This window comes from Macrosteles quadrilineatus, unplaced genomic scaffold (assembly GCF_028750875.1).
Source record: "Macrosteles quadrilineatus isolate MER2022 unplaced genomic scaffold, UCM_ALF_1.0 Scaffold_3__2_contigs__length_128488019, whole genome shotgun sequence".
NCBI lineage: Eukaryota > Metazoa > Arthropoda > Insecta > Hemiptera > Cicadellidae > Macrosteles > Macrosteles quadrilineatus.
The window spans coordinates 43169468-43188253 of record NW_026542596.1 but is presented as its reverse complement, the minus strand read 5'-3'; the positions used below and the strand labels follow the sequence as shown (position 1 = coordinate 43188253).

The 18786-nt window shown below is 37.4% G+C and overlaps 1 protein-coding gene across 5 annotated transcripts in view; it reads left to right on the top strand.

Annotated features, from left to right (window-relative positions):
* Positions 1 to 18786, top strand: part of LOC128988577 (rap1 GTPase-activating protein 1) — a 284990-nt gene that overhangs the window by 259673 nt on the left and 6531 nt on the right. For all 5 annotated transcript variants that reach the window (XM_054409974.1, XM_054409977.1, XM_054409975.1 and 2 more), the window contains 5 exons: positions 12096 to 12272; positions 14247 to 14485; positions 14999 to 15150; positions 16807 to 16933; positions 17703 to 17868. In XM_054409974.1, the coding sequence (XP_054265949.1) occupies positions 12096 to 12272; positions 14247 to 14485; positions 14999 to 15150; positions 16807 to 16933; positions 17703 to 17868 (861 nt within the window). The remainder of the gene's footprint in view (positions 1 to 12095; positions 12273 to 14246; positions 14486 to 14998; positions 15151 to 16806; positions 16934 to 17702; positions 17869 to 18786) is intronic.

The following is an 18786-nucleotide window of genomic DNA, read 5'->3' as shown; positions in this document are numbered from 1 at the left end:
CTGATGGATTTTCTCTATTCATCCACCTGGTGAGTTCCTCGTCGTGCCCTGGAAATAGATTTATAACGACCTTATAATGAACGACTTTTGATTCGATATGTCCAAATGATCTGCTGGTAGAAAATCATCCAACGTTTTTCTAAATATTAGTACTTATCTGGTTTTACCACGTTTTGAATGGTATTTAGTAGTTGAAATTTGAGAATATTGTGTGAAGTTAGAGTTTATAATTATTAGGATTATTATTATGAGGGGAACCGTCATAGATTGCGTGTTATAGCAGAGTTCAAAAACTAGTTTGCAAGGCAAAATAAAAAAAAAAATGTAATACCCTATTGCCTGTTATAGATTACGATTGTTTAAGACAATTTTTTGGTGCCTACTAATTTACAATAAATTGAATTTTTTTATTTTAGATAGTATATCATGTACTAGTACCATAAAGTGCGTTTTACCTATTTCAATAGGTACTAGTCTACGCTAATCTTTTTTATAAACTGTGTTTTAGCTTGTTTATTATTATCTGACTGCAGTAAAGCCAGCGAACACAGATTAACTGAAGGATCAGCTAAATTCACATTTAAACCCGTTATATAGCAAGTTAGCCAGCATCACTGGCTCTTTAAAAGTGAACTAGTTGCTATGCCCGTGCTTCGCTACGGGGTGACTGGGGTGAGAATACAGAAAAGAATAATTCTGTTTTACTTTGAGATACTATAATATACTATAAGAAACTGTAACAAAAGACTTACCAGGAAACATATAGGCAAAGGCTCAATCGTGCTTATTGATTATTCAAATTCTCTCAATGTATTACAATACTATCATTTTATATAGTGTATGGCATTTAAAAAATATATGCTAAAGTATAATTCATTGACCACATGGCACCAAGAAACAATTCTCATTGTAAACAAATTAAATTAAATAGCAGAACAGCATTTCTGACAACAGCTGGAGTTTCATAACAATGTTTGTTTCCCATGTTAATCTTATGGAGAAATATGAAACTTTAAAGGGCCCCAGGGCCTTATTCTTTAATTATTTAGCTAAAAAGAAAGTTTCCTGCACAACTTCACGTTACGCTCTTTCCAATGACACCAAAAACATGTCAATCGGTTCAGTAGTTTCGGAGGAGTAATTGTCACAAAAAACTTGCTTGCGTATTAAATAAGTATATAGAATATAGATTCTACAATTAAATCAAACGCTAGGGGGAAAGCCCTAAGTGAAAGTACCTGTTAAGTTTCCATTTGTTCCTCTGTCAGATCATAAGCTTTAAAATGACACCCATCAAAAAATTCGTCTGAGCAGGACGGGCCAAAAAGGGATGTTACGGAGAAGCTCCTTATTGCATTACGTATATAGTTAAGTAATATTTTTACTTTTTACAAATATTAGAATACAATATGGTTCGTTGTCTTATTTTCACAATTTATTTAATGACCCTTAAGATATTGCAGTTTATTTCGGCTGTTGAATCTTGAATCCCTTGAGGCAGTTTTCATACTTCCGAAAATGTATTTTTATTACTTTGCTACCGGATGTATGCCCGGTAGATGATAAAATGCCAACAGATCATCTACTGGGCATGAAATATCCATATTTGTGGATGATAATGATGATCAGTGCTTTGTGACGGTCTGAATTTTTTTGACGTTTGTCAGACTGTACCATGTGATCGGGGGGCAGTTTGTATAGTCTGTATCATGGAACCTATCTGCTGCGTGTACCTGGGGATTGGCCAGTGGTTTAAGGCCTGGGGTGTCCCAGGTTGAGGGTCAGGAGATAGTTTCCGAAGACATGTTCCATCATACAGACTATAATTGGACTGTACTCTGACTTGTGACCGTGTGACGGTTTGTGACCGGATGCCAGACTGCGACTGTGGTGGGAGACCGTGTGGGCACAACAATACCCAGCAGAGGCGGCCATTACCATATAATGTTGACAACTCTCAGGCACGCCGGCGCCTGGGTCTCACCTCGGGGCGAATATTTGGGAAATTACAGTCAAAAATTGGGGACATCCGGTGCCTTGACTGCGGAATATGTCACCCATACGTGCCGTTGTACAATTAAAATACCTACAATCACAATTAATTGTAGGTTTTATCTGCTCGTGTGGAAAGTCGTGGTGATGTAATTTCATTATTTGATAACTGAAATAATTTTTAATCTGTGCATTGTTATAGTAATTATACTATTCAATAAATAAACATCAGAATAATGTTTATGCGTATACATTTTTAGTACACGATAAGTTTTAAAATATTTGGGTCAGGCCTACTTATTATTTACTAAATGGTTGAACTATTCTCTAAATACATAATAAATTCTATATTTTTTCTTTGCGAGAATTAAACTATAATTAAAGCTTAGGTGGAATAATTATGACCACTTAGATAAATATTTCTAAATAAGAGGCAAAGGTTTCACACGGATTTATTTACATTTTGTTTACTTTATACAGAGGCATTTATTCCCTTTAGTTTCCCAATAGAAGGCTGCACAATAGTCATTAACTTGACTTATCGTTCCCTGTAACCTGTTGTTACTTTCTCGCTTTGGCAGGAAGCATCATTAATAATAGCCTAATGACAGACGACAGCTAGATACGGAATCAATCTTTACCAATTCCGGATAAGTACTTTCAATTTTGTAGGTAAGCAATCAGTCTGTTAATTTTGATGAAAAAGTCTATAAACTCGTATTCTTTAAAGAATTGTTTTGTTTTACTTTAAACTTGTTTTTTATTCCTTTCAGTCTTAAGTTAAATAACATAATAGTGTTAATAGTTAAGTTAATAATATCTCATATTATTTTTTACAAACCAAAAACGCCCACGCTTTAAAATGTCATCTCAGGGCGAACTTTTCTTGCGCGTCATAACAATTTATTTTTGACACTAACAACCTATTTTCACGTCTCCTTAAATCGCGTTTTGGGAGCCATTAGGGAGTCTGAGGCGCGTTTTTGACGCTAGAGTGACAGCGATTGGTTGAAGGGGTGACAAAAACTTGCCATGTGCTTTACACACAGAAGCTGTTCTGACAGAGTTGACTAATCCGTTGCTATTCCCATGTGGTGAGATGGGAGCAAACAGCTGGTAAAATAGAGTTCTCATGATAAGTGGGCTTGAATGTCTCTGGAAATTCATTAATCAGTTAAAAACTAATCAATTTGCCTAAATATTTTTCATTTTTTATACATTTTAGTAACAAGATAGAGAGATAGTTAGAAATATAATTTTTACCACCTTCGATTTATATTCATGGTCTTTTATGTTAAAACAGTATGTGTATACACTTGAAGAAGATTAAAATGAGGTAAAAAGTTATTTAAAGTATTTTCCCTCTTATAAGTTTTGTTGAATAAAAGAATTTTAACAAATAAGCCAGAAAGCAGCAGAGATTTCTTGTATCATTCATACTCTTACATCGATAAGGTTTCATAGCAAAGTTCAATTTGGCTAATGGAACACACATCAGGGTTCAGGGATGGAAAATTCAAAGACATCCCTTTGGGTAAGAGATGTTTTTGTGGATTTATATCCCATTGAAGAGTCCATAAAGTTAATAATATTGGGATTGGATGGGATTTTTTCGTAGCTGATTTTAACTGTTATTTACAGTATTGTGTATTTGGCGCTCATTGTGTTAAATTTCATACAATACTGTAGTTCAATTTTGTATACTTCTCTTAATAGTTTCGCTCTCAGACTGGATTTTCACCTGATACGTCTAGAAATCAGTAAAGGAATACCCATACCTCCAATTTACCACATTCACACATTTTCGTACGTTACCTGATAATTTTACTATGATACACACTACGGGAGACGAATAATCAGTCACAGGGTCGAAATTGACCTATTTGCTTACCTTTTTACCGAAGGCGGACAGTAAGTCCCAGCACTATTGGTGGTCCGAGTGGCACTATTTGTCCGACTCTTTAAATCCAGGTAAAAGTGCGAAGAGGGTTTAGAGATTATAAATGTGATACGATTTGGTTATAGGATAGGTTAAAGAAGGTTAAGATAGGTTAGGATAGGTTGTATTGCAACTAGAGCCTGGAATAACACAAAGTGTGTTACTTGAATGTATTGTGGTTTAAACATCACCTTTATATACATGGTGCAGTTTAGTACTGTTAAAAATGTTGAACGATCAGTCCCAGAGATATAGTCTGTGTCATGGAAACTGTCTACTGACCGGGTCTACCTTCCTGGCTGTTCCTGGGTCTACGCATTATGCAAGGACTGGTTATCGAAACCTTTAACATAGTTTAGCGATTATTCGTCAATATACAGTAGACCCTGGGACTTTCATTGGTCCAAACCCCCCCCCCCCTCCGTAAACCACTATCTCCCCCATCGGTACACAAGTCTTATCCGACAATAAGCCGTGAACGCCGGTAAGCGATCAATTAAGCCGATCTGGAGCGATTTTCCGCCGACGTTTTTCCCACCGGTGTTTCCCACCGTGTTGTTCCCACCGGGGCCTGGGAACTCCTGTCGCGTGCGGGAATATCCCACCCTCGCACACAAACACATTCGTACACATTGTCGCACTACACACACGCGTGTAGGAGCCTACTGTATGTAAAAGGAACACTGGCCCAAATATATGCGATGCTCAAGCTGAATAGTGAAGAGCAAAACGCTGGTTTAGTTCATTATAGTTGAGCTGTTGTAATCGTTCGTTATCTTAAAAATATATTGTTGTTATTTTTACCCTACGAACGATAATTGATATTCCCTTAAATTTTTAGCAGTTAATTGGGAATTAAAGGTCTCGCGTTCATAAAAAATATAAACTAGGGTTTAACTGTCGGGATTTGGAGGATTTAATTGTAAACAATTAGCTAATAGAGGTGCCTCAGTCAGTACTATATTCGCTTTGACACAAAATATATACGTTTACGTTGGTCTAAAAGCGCCACAAAATGTGAAATTTTCCAATTATAGTAGGATATAGTGGCGGAAGATCAAGAACTTTAGTTATAACACGGATTTGAATGATTTTCTGCCTTATTAATTTTTGTTTGTATATTTGTGTTTCTTGTTTTATATACTTTAACGTGAACTGCATTTGTTCACTTTTATGTAAGGGGGCCGTCCAGATCCTGGTCCTGTTATTTATCGTCAAAATTTTGCATATTATATAATCATTTGTTTAAGCCCATGGTGTGGACCAAAACCTTCAGATTTGACAATGATCACTTTCATCTATGATTCAAGCCAATTCTCTGGGATACATGGTAATACCATACAATTACAATAACATAGAATTTCATTGGAACCAATTTGAAATATAAAACAATTTGTTGCGACCTTCATGTCGTAAACCATGTAAAAAACAAATATATTAAAAACAACAATAATCTCTCAAAAACAAATAAATACTGAATAAAATTCCCTTGAACTAGATAAATGTTTCCATAAACGTAGACATTTTCAAACGTCGTACGACCACTAAATGGATGGCGTGGGTGTATGCAGCTCGCCCACACACAGGTGAAGCTATCTCCATCTCACTCTAACCTCTCTATCTCACTCACTCTCGCATCATCTCGTAGATTCCAGATTTCCTTGTCTCCCAGCAAAGTTCATCTCTTAGCGAATCCTGCTGACAATAGTAGTTTCTTTTGTTGAGAAGCAAACATTTTACCTTTGTCTTGAATTAATAAACGTTCTATAGAGCACGTTATTATGCTAGATTATTGTTTATTTTCCATTATTCCATCAGTCTCGATTTTTTTTCCTTCAATACTCAAAGTAAAATGTGTTCAAAAGCATATTACATTTTACAATACATTTCTGAGACAGTAAAATCACTGTAGTTTAAATTCTATTCTATTCTAAAATTAGTTTTATTTTCCATAGTTTATACGAGATCGTTTCCAGACCCAGATGCCGTTTTGGCATTGTGCTATCAATTAATAATGGTGCTATCGAACAAACAGGTCGACGTTATAGTACAGTATCAAGATTTGGACCGCTCCGCTCCCTTAAAAACGGAAATAAATGCCACCGGTGGCGTGGATACAGTACACACGAGAAAAGATTCTCAGTTTGTTGTTAATCTCGTATAAATTGTTTTTAAAATAATAGAGGAGTACATTTTAGTTTCACATCAGACCAATCCTTTTCCCGAAATCGAATAAATCAGGAGCAAATTATATGGTTAAAATATACCGATACAAAAAATATATATGTAATATCCACATATTTACTTTGACACTGGTTATAGATGTTAATAAGTTCTGAGAAAAACTGATTAGCTCAATCAATTGATGAACGTTGTTTTAAGGTATTACTTGATTAAAACCCATGAAACGTGATCGCTCTGAACCACTTATCTGAAAACACAAGTTTTTCAGTCTGCACATTTTTAAGTAGCATTCGAATGTTTTATCATTTGCCATTAAAATGACAGTCTGATCATATGCCATTACATTCAATGCTTGTATAATGTTAAGTCACGTTTACTCGGATTTGGCGTCTCAAGTTGATTGCTGCGTGTTGTTTATTTTGGTCAGTCAAACCATGAATCACGCTATGCGCATGCGTTATCTTTAGCTGATGATGTAGATAAAACGCAAGCTCCTCGGTGATTTCATTGCACCGCCTCTTAGATATTGTGCTTGTTTACAAACTGTATCCACGAATTGCTAAATTTAGTATTGTATTAGTAAAATATGTGCTTGCCGTTTCTTTGCTGTGAAGTCTGCAATATCTGTTGCATTGCACAATTTACAAAAGAAATATATTAAATTTTGTCTACGGATAAAGATTTATGATTGAGTTTGTGATGTTGTATAAAATAGTCAACTTTGGAGATTTTTAACAAGACCAAGGTTTATTGTCCCCTTACAAAATGCTAATAACGCGTAGGTAAACAAAAATATACAGAGTTAGACGTATACAAATACCTAAATCTTTGATAGTTTCTTGTTAGTTATTTTCAATACTTCAACTTATTGATATTTCTGTAGCTTCCCTAAGTATTTTATTTCTAGTAGCCTATATTGGAATATAGGAACATATTATTCACTCCTAATACCTTTTCTGTACAAGGGCAAGTTATATAGATTTTGAAAAAAAAATCCCAACGGCTCTAACTTTGACGTGTTAGAAAACATCACTACCTACAACAACCCAATGTAACGTGAACTGGATTTTGCATCGACCATTCTCAGAAATTTGAATCGAACCAACAACCATCGGATTTAAAACTAATCCGCAATTCATTCATTGGCCTTAATTTCACGGGATTAAGGAGAATAAACTAATCCCTGTTCTTGCATAATATGAAGTGAAGTATCTTTGTAATTTATCCATAGGTTTTGTATAAATTAACCCATTGTTTCCTTCAATACCCAGTACCATTGACATGTTTCTTCACAACACAGACCCCATGAGTTCCCCATGGCTCCCATACTCCATGGAGTCACGGTGTAGCAGGTGTTACTCCAGTCATGGTCGAACGCGTGGCGAGAATGCCTCCATTTCCTTCTGACCCGTGGATACCCTGCGATGGTTACCCGGAGGAACCACGCTCCGGTAGACAGCCGACATAGGGGCTTCGCCCCACCTGCGAGGGAGAGGGGATCATTATATCATTAGTGAACAGTAAAAACTACAAGATACAACGTGCCAATTACACCGTGTAACGAGTGGTAGCTTCTCAACAAAGGAGTTCTTAGTTAGGAGACTGATGGGAAATCAATTATGTTTGATGTTGTAGGATGTAGTCGATAAATCATTCCTTCCCGGTAAACTGTTCAATAGATTCTAGTAAAATAGTGTTGGAGTTACCAGTCCGGAATAAAATTTAGGTAACGCCACGGACGCAGTGCTTTTAGTCGTGGGGTCTTGTTTCTGCCGCGGATCCTGTTACATTTCTTCAACATTAACTTGTTAGGTAATTTATTTGTACCCTTTAAACCAATAAGACTACCACTTCGAATAGCCGAATTTGGGTGGATGTTGTGCTCGCCTCAAATCTGAAATTTGCTCGTTCGATTCCGAGTGGGATAACTTACATTCTGGACGTAGATGATTTTTAGCTAACAATTAATTATACTACTTTCTCACTGACGGTCGGCGTTCAATGAATATGTGGCAACAAGAGGGTTTGGGCCGTTTTATAAAAAAAAACCTAAATAATGCCATTAGCGTATAAAACACTCAAAATAAAAAAAAAATAAATGCTGCAAACCCTTTTGCAATAAATATATTAGGGAAGAAACTCTGTTCCTATAGTGGTCTCCTGCAGTATATACATTAGCATTCTAACCGTTACAGAGATATCCGTTCGATTGGGTTGCATTCTGTGTATAATCGATTTAGGCGATAACAATTATTATTATATGCTTTTGAAAATAAAAATATATTTGTTTTTGGCAATAATTAATTGTTTTCAAGCTATCATACCAAAGTTTTTCTATCCCAGAGTTTTATTCTTCGTTGTGTTGCTAGTACATTATAACATTGACTATATAACCACAACCAACCAACCATCGAAGTATCACATTCTCTTCTGCAATAAGCGCTCTTAAGTTCAGCGTTTAACGATGGTTTTATGGGACTCACCACTAAACACTGATGATTATCTACAATATTCATTGTGCTTAAAACATAATGGAGTCTATAATGGGATATATAAGGCTTATAGACGTGGATTTCGTCCATAAACTGTGAACACACATTATGAGATAAACAGTAACAATGGAATCAAAACACTGCCAAACAATTGACAGTTGTTGTCCATTAGTAATATTTTAACTACGAAAGGATGTAATTAACCTTGGACGAGGGAACGGAGCGGAACTGATCCAGGAACTACGGACTTGGACCGGCGAACAGCGGAACTCCGCGGCCATTCGTGCGGATTACGGACTGGAATAACCATACAAAACACATAATGTATGATAAATTTGATTAGTTTATTTACTTACTATACTTTTTTGAACGCGATTGATAAGAGGAGGAAATGCAGATCGCGTCCAGTGTCAGTAACAAAATTAAGACTTGTAAAATTTCAGTACCGGTAAATTATCATCGGACAGGACACTATATCTATAAGTTAAAAGGGCTTGACCACTGACCAGACATAGCACTTGTAAATGCTACTTGTATTGCATTGCTTTGTAGTTTTGTGTTAACAAAACTGTATTTTAACTTCCACTTTCACCAGATAAGGATACTTAAAATGCGGTTATGGGATTTCTGTTCTCAGTTCGTGGACAAGATAACAAACACATCGTAAAATCTTGGAAACTGCAAAAACCAGTCTTTGCAGTTGACCTGCCAACTATAATACCTAATACCTGCCATTCACAAAGATGGCACTTTTAATTAAATTGTTTTAATATAAAGGTACAGTTTTGTAATTTAGAGTAAGCCTATTATTGCGGACATTTTTCAATTACAATGGTTAACAACAAGTTTGCACGACGTTTCGGGATCTGGATTTTTGATATCGTTCTCATGTGAGAAATTATGTTAAAACACAAAATTATTTGTGCTCAAACCCAGTCAAAGTAATAAAATCACAATAGGAAAACTACGCAGTTAATCTGTATAGATAGAGGACAAAACAAGAAATACTGTAATCTTCCTTAGGTAAAATCACAGAGTTCTCTCTTGGGGACGTGATTTCAGAACGCAGACCTTCGTGAAAAATAGAAAATAACATAACCGTAGCATAGCAAAAAATTACATCAAACATTGGATCTATTTTTTAACACTACAGTTAAGTTTGAGATTGATCTAGCCCTACGGCTTCTTTTTCTTCGTGTCTATAGTGATCTCAATCTCAAGATCGGCACAAAGGTAAGATGCACGAACGACACAACCAAATTGAGACCAATACCAGTCGTGCACAGGTTAGGCAACCTAGTGACGTCACGTATTGCCCAACTCCAACTCCAACTCCAACCGCCCCGCTTCGCCCCTCGGCGGATTTGAATTTGCACATCAACAGCGCATGTCACTCCGACAAAAGAGTTCTTTATGGACGTCATTAATATGTCTTACAGGGGCTTCCGACTGACGCAATGAAAAGGGTCGAAACCGGCGTGAATAAAATGTTTTGGCTAACGATGGGTAAACGGGACTCTCGCCATAGTCGGATTACAGGACTTTTGTAGACGTGTAAAACCAGTCTTCGCAGTGGATTTTCTCCGCGAAATACGTTGTTATTGTTGACATCCAAGAATCAAAGCCCAACGGTACCTGATCGTGATAATGGTTAGTGGCGTCCGCTGTGAAATTACCCGTATTGTGTCCTGATAACCTTTGTCAGGGATTTTCACGTTTCCTGCAAGTCACTCTGGAAATCGCCAGCTTTTTATCAACAGTTTTGTACTTGTTGAACTTGAAACTTAATGATGTATGTAGTGAGGAATGTATATGATTTGTGTCACGGAATTGCAGGATTATTGTTCTTTTGTGATATTAAAGCAGAGAAAAGGAGTTTAGAAAACTGATCAGAATACTTGAAAATTAGTTTTTGGAGATTTTAAGTACTCACTTGAATTGACTGTAAAATATGTGTTAAATAATTGTTTTAGTTCAAGAAAGCTATATAGAGTCTAGACTCAAACTAAGGTAGTTTCGTTAATTGAAATCAAAGATAACACCATTGTTCTCTTGGTAACACCACCCCATTAATTAACTCAATCATTGTGAGGATTGCATTTGAAATTAGTGTAAGATTCATTTACAGGTGGGGAGGAAGGCCAAAGAATACCAGATAGATAAATTTAAAAATTGTAAGGGCATTAATTATTAAAAAACCCAGTCAGTTTCGCTAATCGCTAATGACTTAATTTCGTGATGCTTCTATCTGAGGGATAAACTTATTTCTGAACAACCTTTACATTAGAGTCTCCTCTTCTTTTGAGTTTTGAAAAGACATAAAATTTCATATTTCCAGTCAAAATACATGGGTTTAGTCAAATTGTTTCAGGACAAGTATATAACTTAATGGAGTTTATGTATTTTATACACCTAGTATGTAAATGTGCACGTGTGTATGCTTGTGTACGAGTCGGAGTCTCATTCTCACGAGTATGAAGTGTGACGAGGCACGTACTGAGGCTAGTTAGCATCTCAATATCATGTAAATTCAACAGCTGCCATCAGCTACTGCGCCTTTGTATCTCGTAATACAGATGTCACTCTAACAACTTAATGCCGGAGGGGAAGGTAGAGATATGATTTTACAACAAATCAGGGGGTGTTTTAGGTGAAGATGGGTGTTAAATGGATGATATGAAAGTGTTGCTGACTAAGATCAGCTGATTTTTAGTCAGGATTTTCTATTAAACCCAATGATCAAGGACAGCTGGGTCCAGTTTTGAACCTTAAAATGGGTTAGACTTTCTCGGGATATAACCAGCAACCAACTAATTCCTAGGCGAGAACTGTATCTACTCGGCTGCTCAGTTATACGTAACCTACCTTGGTTGCAGGGTTGTCTAGGACATATTGTACCCAGAAGATATGGATTGCTACAAAGTGTAGCATTTTAAAACTTGGATACAGTTTGTGTCCTCAGTTCCGTTTTTTAAAGTGGGTTTTATGATAACACAAATTAATTTCTCTAAATTTCTGCTGGATTCAAATTTGATTAATTTGCTATTGCTGTCAATAGGTTTCACAATAAGTACTAAAATGTCTGCTAAAATTAACACACTGTCTCAGGAAGGAAGTAAGATAAGTGTGTGTCGCTGCTCATTGTACCACATCTCACTTCTATTGTGACTTATGACATAAATTAAATTCACTGTCAGCACAAACTGCTTTTTTGTTTTCTTACTCCTCTCTTAGAGTGGTTGTAGTGCTTGTTAATTGAATTGAAATGTCTAGTAATAAAAACGTCACTGGCTCAATCGTGACCAAAGTCAGTCGCTTTTTAATGGTTCAAAACTGGACCCAGCTGTAGTTGGCAACTACAACTGTTGGTCACTTGGCTTCTGTTAATAGACAAATACAATATTTGATATTTCCTTAACCTCTTTGAGATCTATCACCGAGTTGTTGTTCTGACTGTAGTTTTTCATGTGCAATGTCTCTTGTTGCAGGAACACCTGAACTTTGTCGGGTCTGATGAGAACCTCGGGCCGTTGCTGTTGTCCGTCAAAAATGAGACGATCGCGTCCCAGGAACACACGAGGCTGCTGCTCAGGCTACAGAGTGGGACTATGCATGAACTCATGCCGTCCTCAGTGGCCACCACGGCTCCTCATAACATGGTCAAGGTGGGAATGTACCTTAAGTGATACTGGGTATAGGGTGATCTATCAAACGTTTGACATTCAAGATTACGTATGAGAGCCACATTAGTATATGGGCACAAGCCCAAGGGCGCAATAGGTTAAGCTAAAAGGTTTGTTGGGGACACAAGGAAGACAAAAATCCCCCAGCATTTTAGAGTAAAGAGGGTGAAATTTAATTATCTTACCAGACTTCACATCACATGCAAACAGCTGGCCTTTTTGGTGTGAATCAGGTTGTTATTTGTTTGTACAGTACAGTCCTACAATGTGAATCATAGGGAGGCTATGAGATAAACTGTGTTATCAGGAAAAAGGCTGAAAATTAAATTGAAAAATAAAAATGGTACATTTTCCTTTTGATCCGCATACATAGATACTACATAATACATTATATTATTAATTAACAGACTAAACAACAGAACAATTTGCCTAGTCAACCGTCATGTCCCTGACAATGCCACATTAACGGCAAAACATGTAGGTCAACTGATTTCTACAAGTTGGATTTCATGATGACGTAAATTGTACAATCTAGTCATGATATAGTAAACCCGGGGTCCTCAATATGGAATTTAACATTGATAAGACTAAATTATTAAACATCAGTATTTTTTATGTGGTCTTATTGTAGCTTTTCAATGAACAAATGAGAATCTTAAATCTAAATTTATACCAAAGCTTTAAAATATATAAATTAAACTTGAAGGAAAACACATGACCTACTTTTCCATAAAATTTAAGTTATGATGTTGACTAACATACTGACTGGAGCGCTCCGGTTGTAAGTGGGGGAGGCATGACTCCTGAATTTGGCCTTAGTATCCACAAGTATATTACTAAAGGTCCAAAGGGGTAACAAAAGAATTCGCTTCACAAGAAACGTAATAAAAATCTAGGACTAAACACCAAAGTTAGAATATTTTTTGTCACTGATTGCATTTTCAACAGAGGGAAGGTTTGAGTAGGGAGGAGAGACAGAGACGAAAAAAAATCCTTAAAACCGAAGCCATCAATTGTCCTCTATTTTACATCATTAACCTTAAATTGGAGATAACAATATACATATTTACTTTGTGTCACCTTATAAAGTAGTTCTTGTTAAGATAGTTATGCCAGGCTAGGAATAATAGTTAAACAAATGTTCCATACACCATATTAAACAGTTGCTCTCTAGTTGGTTGAAGAATTTTGTTTGTCAGCCTAATGTTTGTTGAGCTCCCAGCTCCCCGTTGGTTCAGGTGCAAGTCAGGTGAAGCCATCTTTGTAAATTGTACATGATGTAACCTCGTCTCTTTGTATACGGTGACTGAAACTAGAAAACACACTTGCTTGAACAACCTTGTTTGAAATCAATAATTTAGCTACCGGTATTGAAAATGTTATATTCTAAAATGCCTGATTTTTTGTCCCACTCTCTTTGATTACTTAAGTTTTAGGTATTTAATGTGCAGTATAAATTACACTGTCAGTATAATAGTAGTGGATACTGGGGGTTAACCATTTTTAATTGAGACCAGTGGATCTAAGTTATCTGGGCTTATGAAAGTCTCAAATAAATTAAACAAACTTTGTACGAAGATATTATTCTAGGACTGTTTTGTATATCTCTTTTGTAGCAAAACATGTTGAAAGAAAAAACAACTTGAATAGTGTATTTTTAAAACATTCTAGAACTAAGCACTGTAAAATATTAGAACAATGGCACATTCCTAACATAGCTGTATGACCTTATTGTAAACTAATGTAAATGGCTGTCGGAAAAAAAGGCAACACTATAGGAAATGTTCAAACCAAATAATTAATTTACAGATTAAAATGTCCAAGGATTGTGTTTGAGCATTATGTAAATTAAAGGTGGTTTCTACAAGGGAAAATTGGGGGTTTCCAAGAAAGTACTTGGAATTGTATCATCACCTTAATGTATATTTTCCTAACCTACCCACTCTATGTTGACAGCTGTTGAACGAGCAACTGACAGTCTCAAGCCTGCAGCCCATTTTGTGTCCCCGAGCCTCCGAGCTCATCGCAGACTACGACGAACATGTTCTCGTGTCCAACTTCAAGTTTGGAGTCCTTTACCAACGCTTCGGCCAGACCAGTGAAGAGCAGCTCTTCTCAAATAAACACGCAAGTCCTGCGTTCGAGGAGTTTCTTAATCTCCTAGGACAGAGGATACAGCTCAAAGATCACAAAGGGTGAGTTGTGTAGTGGGTCTTGTTTGTAAATTTGAAACTTACTCGTACAGTTAAAAAATCAAAATGTTGCTTCAATCCAGTTTGTAAACAAACCAAGTTACTTAACCTTAAGCTTTAGCTTTAAAATCAATAAGCTTCTCCATTAAATGTTTTCAAATCAATACCTACTGTCTTTTCTGTATTTATCTATTGTACCTTTATCTTTGTCTATATTTGTTTTTACGTGTAAAAAACTATTTATCCTCCTTCAATGCAACTCAACATGTACAGTTATTCCTTTTTTGTTTGTCTTTAGATTTCTCAGCTTTACCAAGCAGAATAATTAAGAAAGACTTTGCAACATTTCCACCTTTTCTAGATTCTTCTTTCAACTTTTCAATTGCTGCAGAAAGACTTACTGCAGTATGTTGATCTTAAGTACCTAGTTAGTAAGTAGAAGTACTTTTCGTTACTTTTAGGGCTCCATCTTCTGTCTGTAATTAATTAGTCTTACAATCTTCTTGATACTTCTAGTTACCGTGGAGGCTTAGACACACAGTATGGCCAGACGGGAGATGAAGCCATCTACCAAAACTTCAAAGGCAGGCAGATCATCTTCCATGTGTCCACCATGTTGCCGTACACAGACAATGACCCCCAGCAGTTGCAAAGGAAAAGGCATATTGGTAAGTAATTTCGGTATAGACTCTACATCCATCTGGTCGTGACGCTTCACCCCTAAAGTTACCATTTTTACCCTAGTTTATTCGTCCCCCACTCGTTGTAAATGTACCCTTTTTTTGTAACTATGTTCGGGTATTTTTGTATGTAAATATGTGTATCGACGACCTTCTGATGAAGTGATTTCGACATCCCCTGGACGCCTGAAGATGACTTCTTTGTGAAGTCGAAACTAGTAGCGTGCCTTTGCAAAAATTTGGATTACATAGAAGCAGGTTTTTACACCAAATTATACATTCATCTTAATCCAGAGGCTATAACATCAAAAATGAAATAATGAACTTTAGTGATAAACAGGGCCGTATTTAGAATCTATGAGGCCCCCGGCGGCTCTCACCAGAGAGGCCCCACTCTATATTCTGACTCTTCAAAGGTTGGAGCTTAAGGGTTTAGAAATACACATGGTATTGCTTCAAGTCGATCAATTGACCTTTTGTTTCCAACAATCTGATTGAAAGAGTCCTAGGAGACTAGCTAATAAAAGGGTCCATTGATTTCTTGCATTAACGCTGACATGTCATCTCAGTCCCTTCCGATCACGTCGGAATCATGAACGTCTCGACATGTGGCCGCGGGGAAATGGTGAAAATCTTGCGTGAGCGCTGAGACGTTATCTCTGTCTCCTCTGATCGCGGCGGATTCATGAACGACTCATGTGGTCTCAGAGAAATGGTGAACATCTTGCGCGGCTGTGTAGACATCATCATCGTCTCCCGCGGTCACGAAACGTGATCGTCGTCTTGTGCGATAGCGGCAAAATCATGAACATCTCCCGCAGCCTTGTAGACACAATCATCGTCTCCCGCGTTCTCGAAAACGTGATCGTCGTCTTTTGTGATCGCAGCAAAATCATGAAAATCTCCCTCAGCCATCTAGACATCATCATCGTCCCCTGTGGTCACAAAAACGTGATCATCGTCTTTCACAATGGGGGCAAAATAATGAACGTCTCCCGCGGCCGTGTAAACGTCATTAACGTCTCCCGCGGTTCCAAAAACGTGATCGTCGTCTTGCGTGATAGCAGCAAAATCAAGTTCATTTCCCGTGGCCATGTGGACATCACCATTGTCTCCCGCGGTCACAAAAACGTGATCATCGTCTTTCGCGGTAGCGGCAAAATCATGAACATCTCCCGCGGTTTCGAAAACGTGATCGTCGTCTTGCGTGATAGCGGCAAAATCAAGTTCATTTCCCGTGGCCGTGTAAACGCCATCATCGTCTCCCGCGGTCGGGATACAATCTTGGACTTCTTCCGCGATGACGGGCGAATAGAGACAACTCCTACGCTAACGGGGAAATAGCGAGGATCTTTTGCGGTCTCTCAAATTTCATCAACAGCTCCCGCTATCGCTGCGAAAAAGATGATTAGTGAAATAAATTCATCAAGAAAATAATATTTGAGGCCCCAAGTGAGGCCCCCTTCTAGGCCGAGGCCCCCGGCAACCGCCGTGTCCGCCGTTAGGGAAATACGGCCCTGGTGATAAATTTAAAGTAGTGAGTTACATCAAAACATAATGTAAATCTTACCTTACATATTGATTATTTCTTTATCTTGTCTACCGTACTTTAAAACATTATATTTACAAGTTGTTGTGTTTCAGGCAACGACATAGTGGCCATTGTGTTTCAAGAGGCCAATACTCCGTTCTCCCCTGATATGATAGCCTCACACTTCCTCCACGCATACATCGTAGTACAAGTCCTAGAACCAAATAGCCCCAATACCAGGTGAGCAACAGCGAACAGAATGGCATGAGTCAAACTGTCTGGAACTTGTAATCTAGAATTTCCTATATTTAGGTTGAGAAGAGACTATAGTAGTACCTCAATATTTTCAGCTGAAGGGTTAAGGGAAAAGTTTGAATTATTGAGTTCTTTGAGTAAGCGAGGTTTGTGTAATACAAACAATTTGAGATACTATGGTGTTGAATTCTTACAAACACAACCTTCATAACTCAACTTTTACACGCTATACCTTTTATACCTAACAAAAAAATGTCATTAAAATGCGGAATTCCACATTCCCAAAAGATGACGGACTTTTTTCAAAAACATGTCATCAACTGACTAAATCACTTAACTTTTCTTTTTCAAATAATTTCATTACTAACAGGCTAATATAACAGAACTAGTCAAAACAATCAAGGTGGATCAAGGTGAACGAGAAACTTCATACTCGACTCCTAGTTCTGCATTTAGTTTTTTACAGAGGTTAAGTATTACAGGTCTTAAAGGGTAAAAAAATTGCCTTATCGAGGTTAGTTATGTGTAATCTTCAACTTGTATAGGTTTTTTTAACGTGGTTTAATTGGATTTCAAGGAGGGTTTGAAAAATTCTAGATATTAAGATTCAAGCTATGGCATATTTCAAACAACAACTATACTACTACTGCTCAACCTGCATTTAATTTGAAATTATTCAAGCTTGTACCTGAACTATCAACAAGACCCAGTGAGGTGTTCTACAAAGTTCTACAACTGTTGATTCCTTTTCTAGGTACAAAGTGAGTGTGACGGCTCGAGACGATGTTCCTTTCTTTGGTCCCACGTTACCCAGCCCGGCCGTGTTCCGCAAGGGCGCTGAGTTCCAAGAGTTTCTTCTTACTAAACTTATCAATGCAGAGAATGCCTGCTACAAAGCGCACAAGTTCGCCAAGCTGGAGGTAAGCAGATTTGAGAATTAATTAAAATTGTAAAATTATCGATTTGTTTGTAAACAATACTATAGTCTTTTGTTCTTGAATGTGTTTGATACTTCTAAAGTTTCCTTGGAGAATAGTATGTTCAATTTGATATTGGTAGGATGAACCAAATCTTTGCATGTCTTTTCAAGAGCTAAAAGGTCTAAAAGCCTTAACTATTTATTTGGTTAAAACCATAAAACACAATACCAATTCAACTTTATTTTCAAAGAGTTGTAAGCCTTTGTATTATACTTAACACGTTCAGTGCAACAGGCAAATTCCAACAGGCGCTCTCCAATGACGGCGAGGCCCGGGGGAAACCCCGGTGCTGCACCTTAACAGTGAACGCAATTGGCATTCAAATATTTCAATCTGACGAATAACAAAAGAGCAGCGGTGATTGCACTACGTTACCCCGAGATAGGACGTAGTTCCTTAAAACACCTAAAGGAAGCAGCACTGCCTGGATCAGTATTCAGTGTCCTTGAAATATGGCTTGAAGAGAGAAAATCCCCAAAACCGGGACAAAAGCATTGTCAGACGGGATTTTACGAGAAATTTTAGTACCAAACGTACACCAAAATAAAGCTCACATTCTAAGGTACAGGCTCGCAACGATTTTGACGTTCCCCGGCAATGGCTGAGCTCATACTGAACCAATGTTGTGGGGGTTGCGCAACTACATCAATTGATGTAGGCCGATAGGAGCGCTCGTGGCGCGAATACATCAATTGATGTAGTCACCACTGAACGTGTTAAAATGATGTACAGTACATATCTGCAAAAATATTTATATTTTTTTGGAGCCGCTACCAAGAAGTAGTAGTAATAAGGAAGAAGGAATGGATACATCTTTAGGTAAGTTAGTCAACTTACCTAAAGTGTCCCAGGAAATTA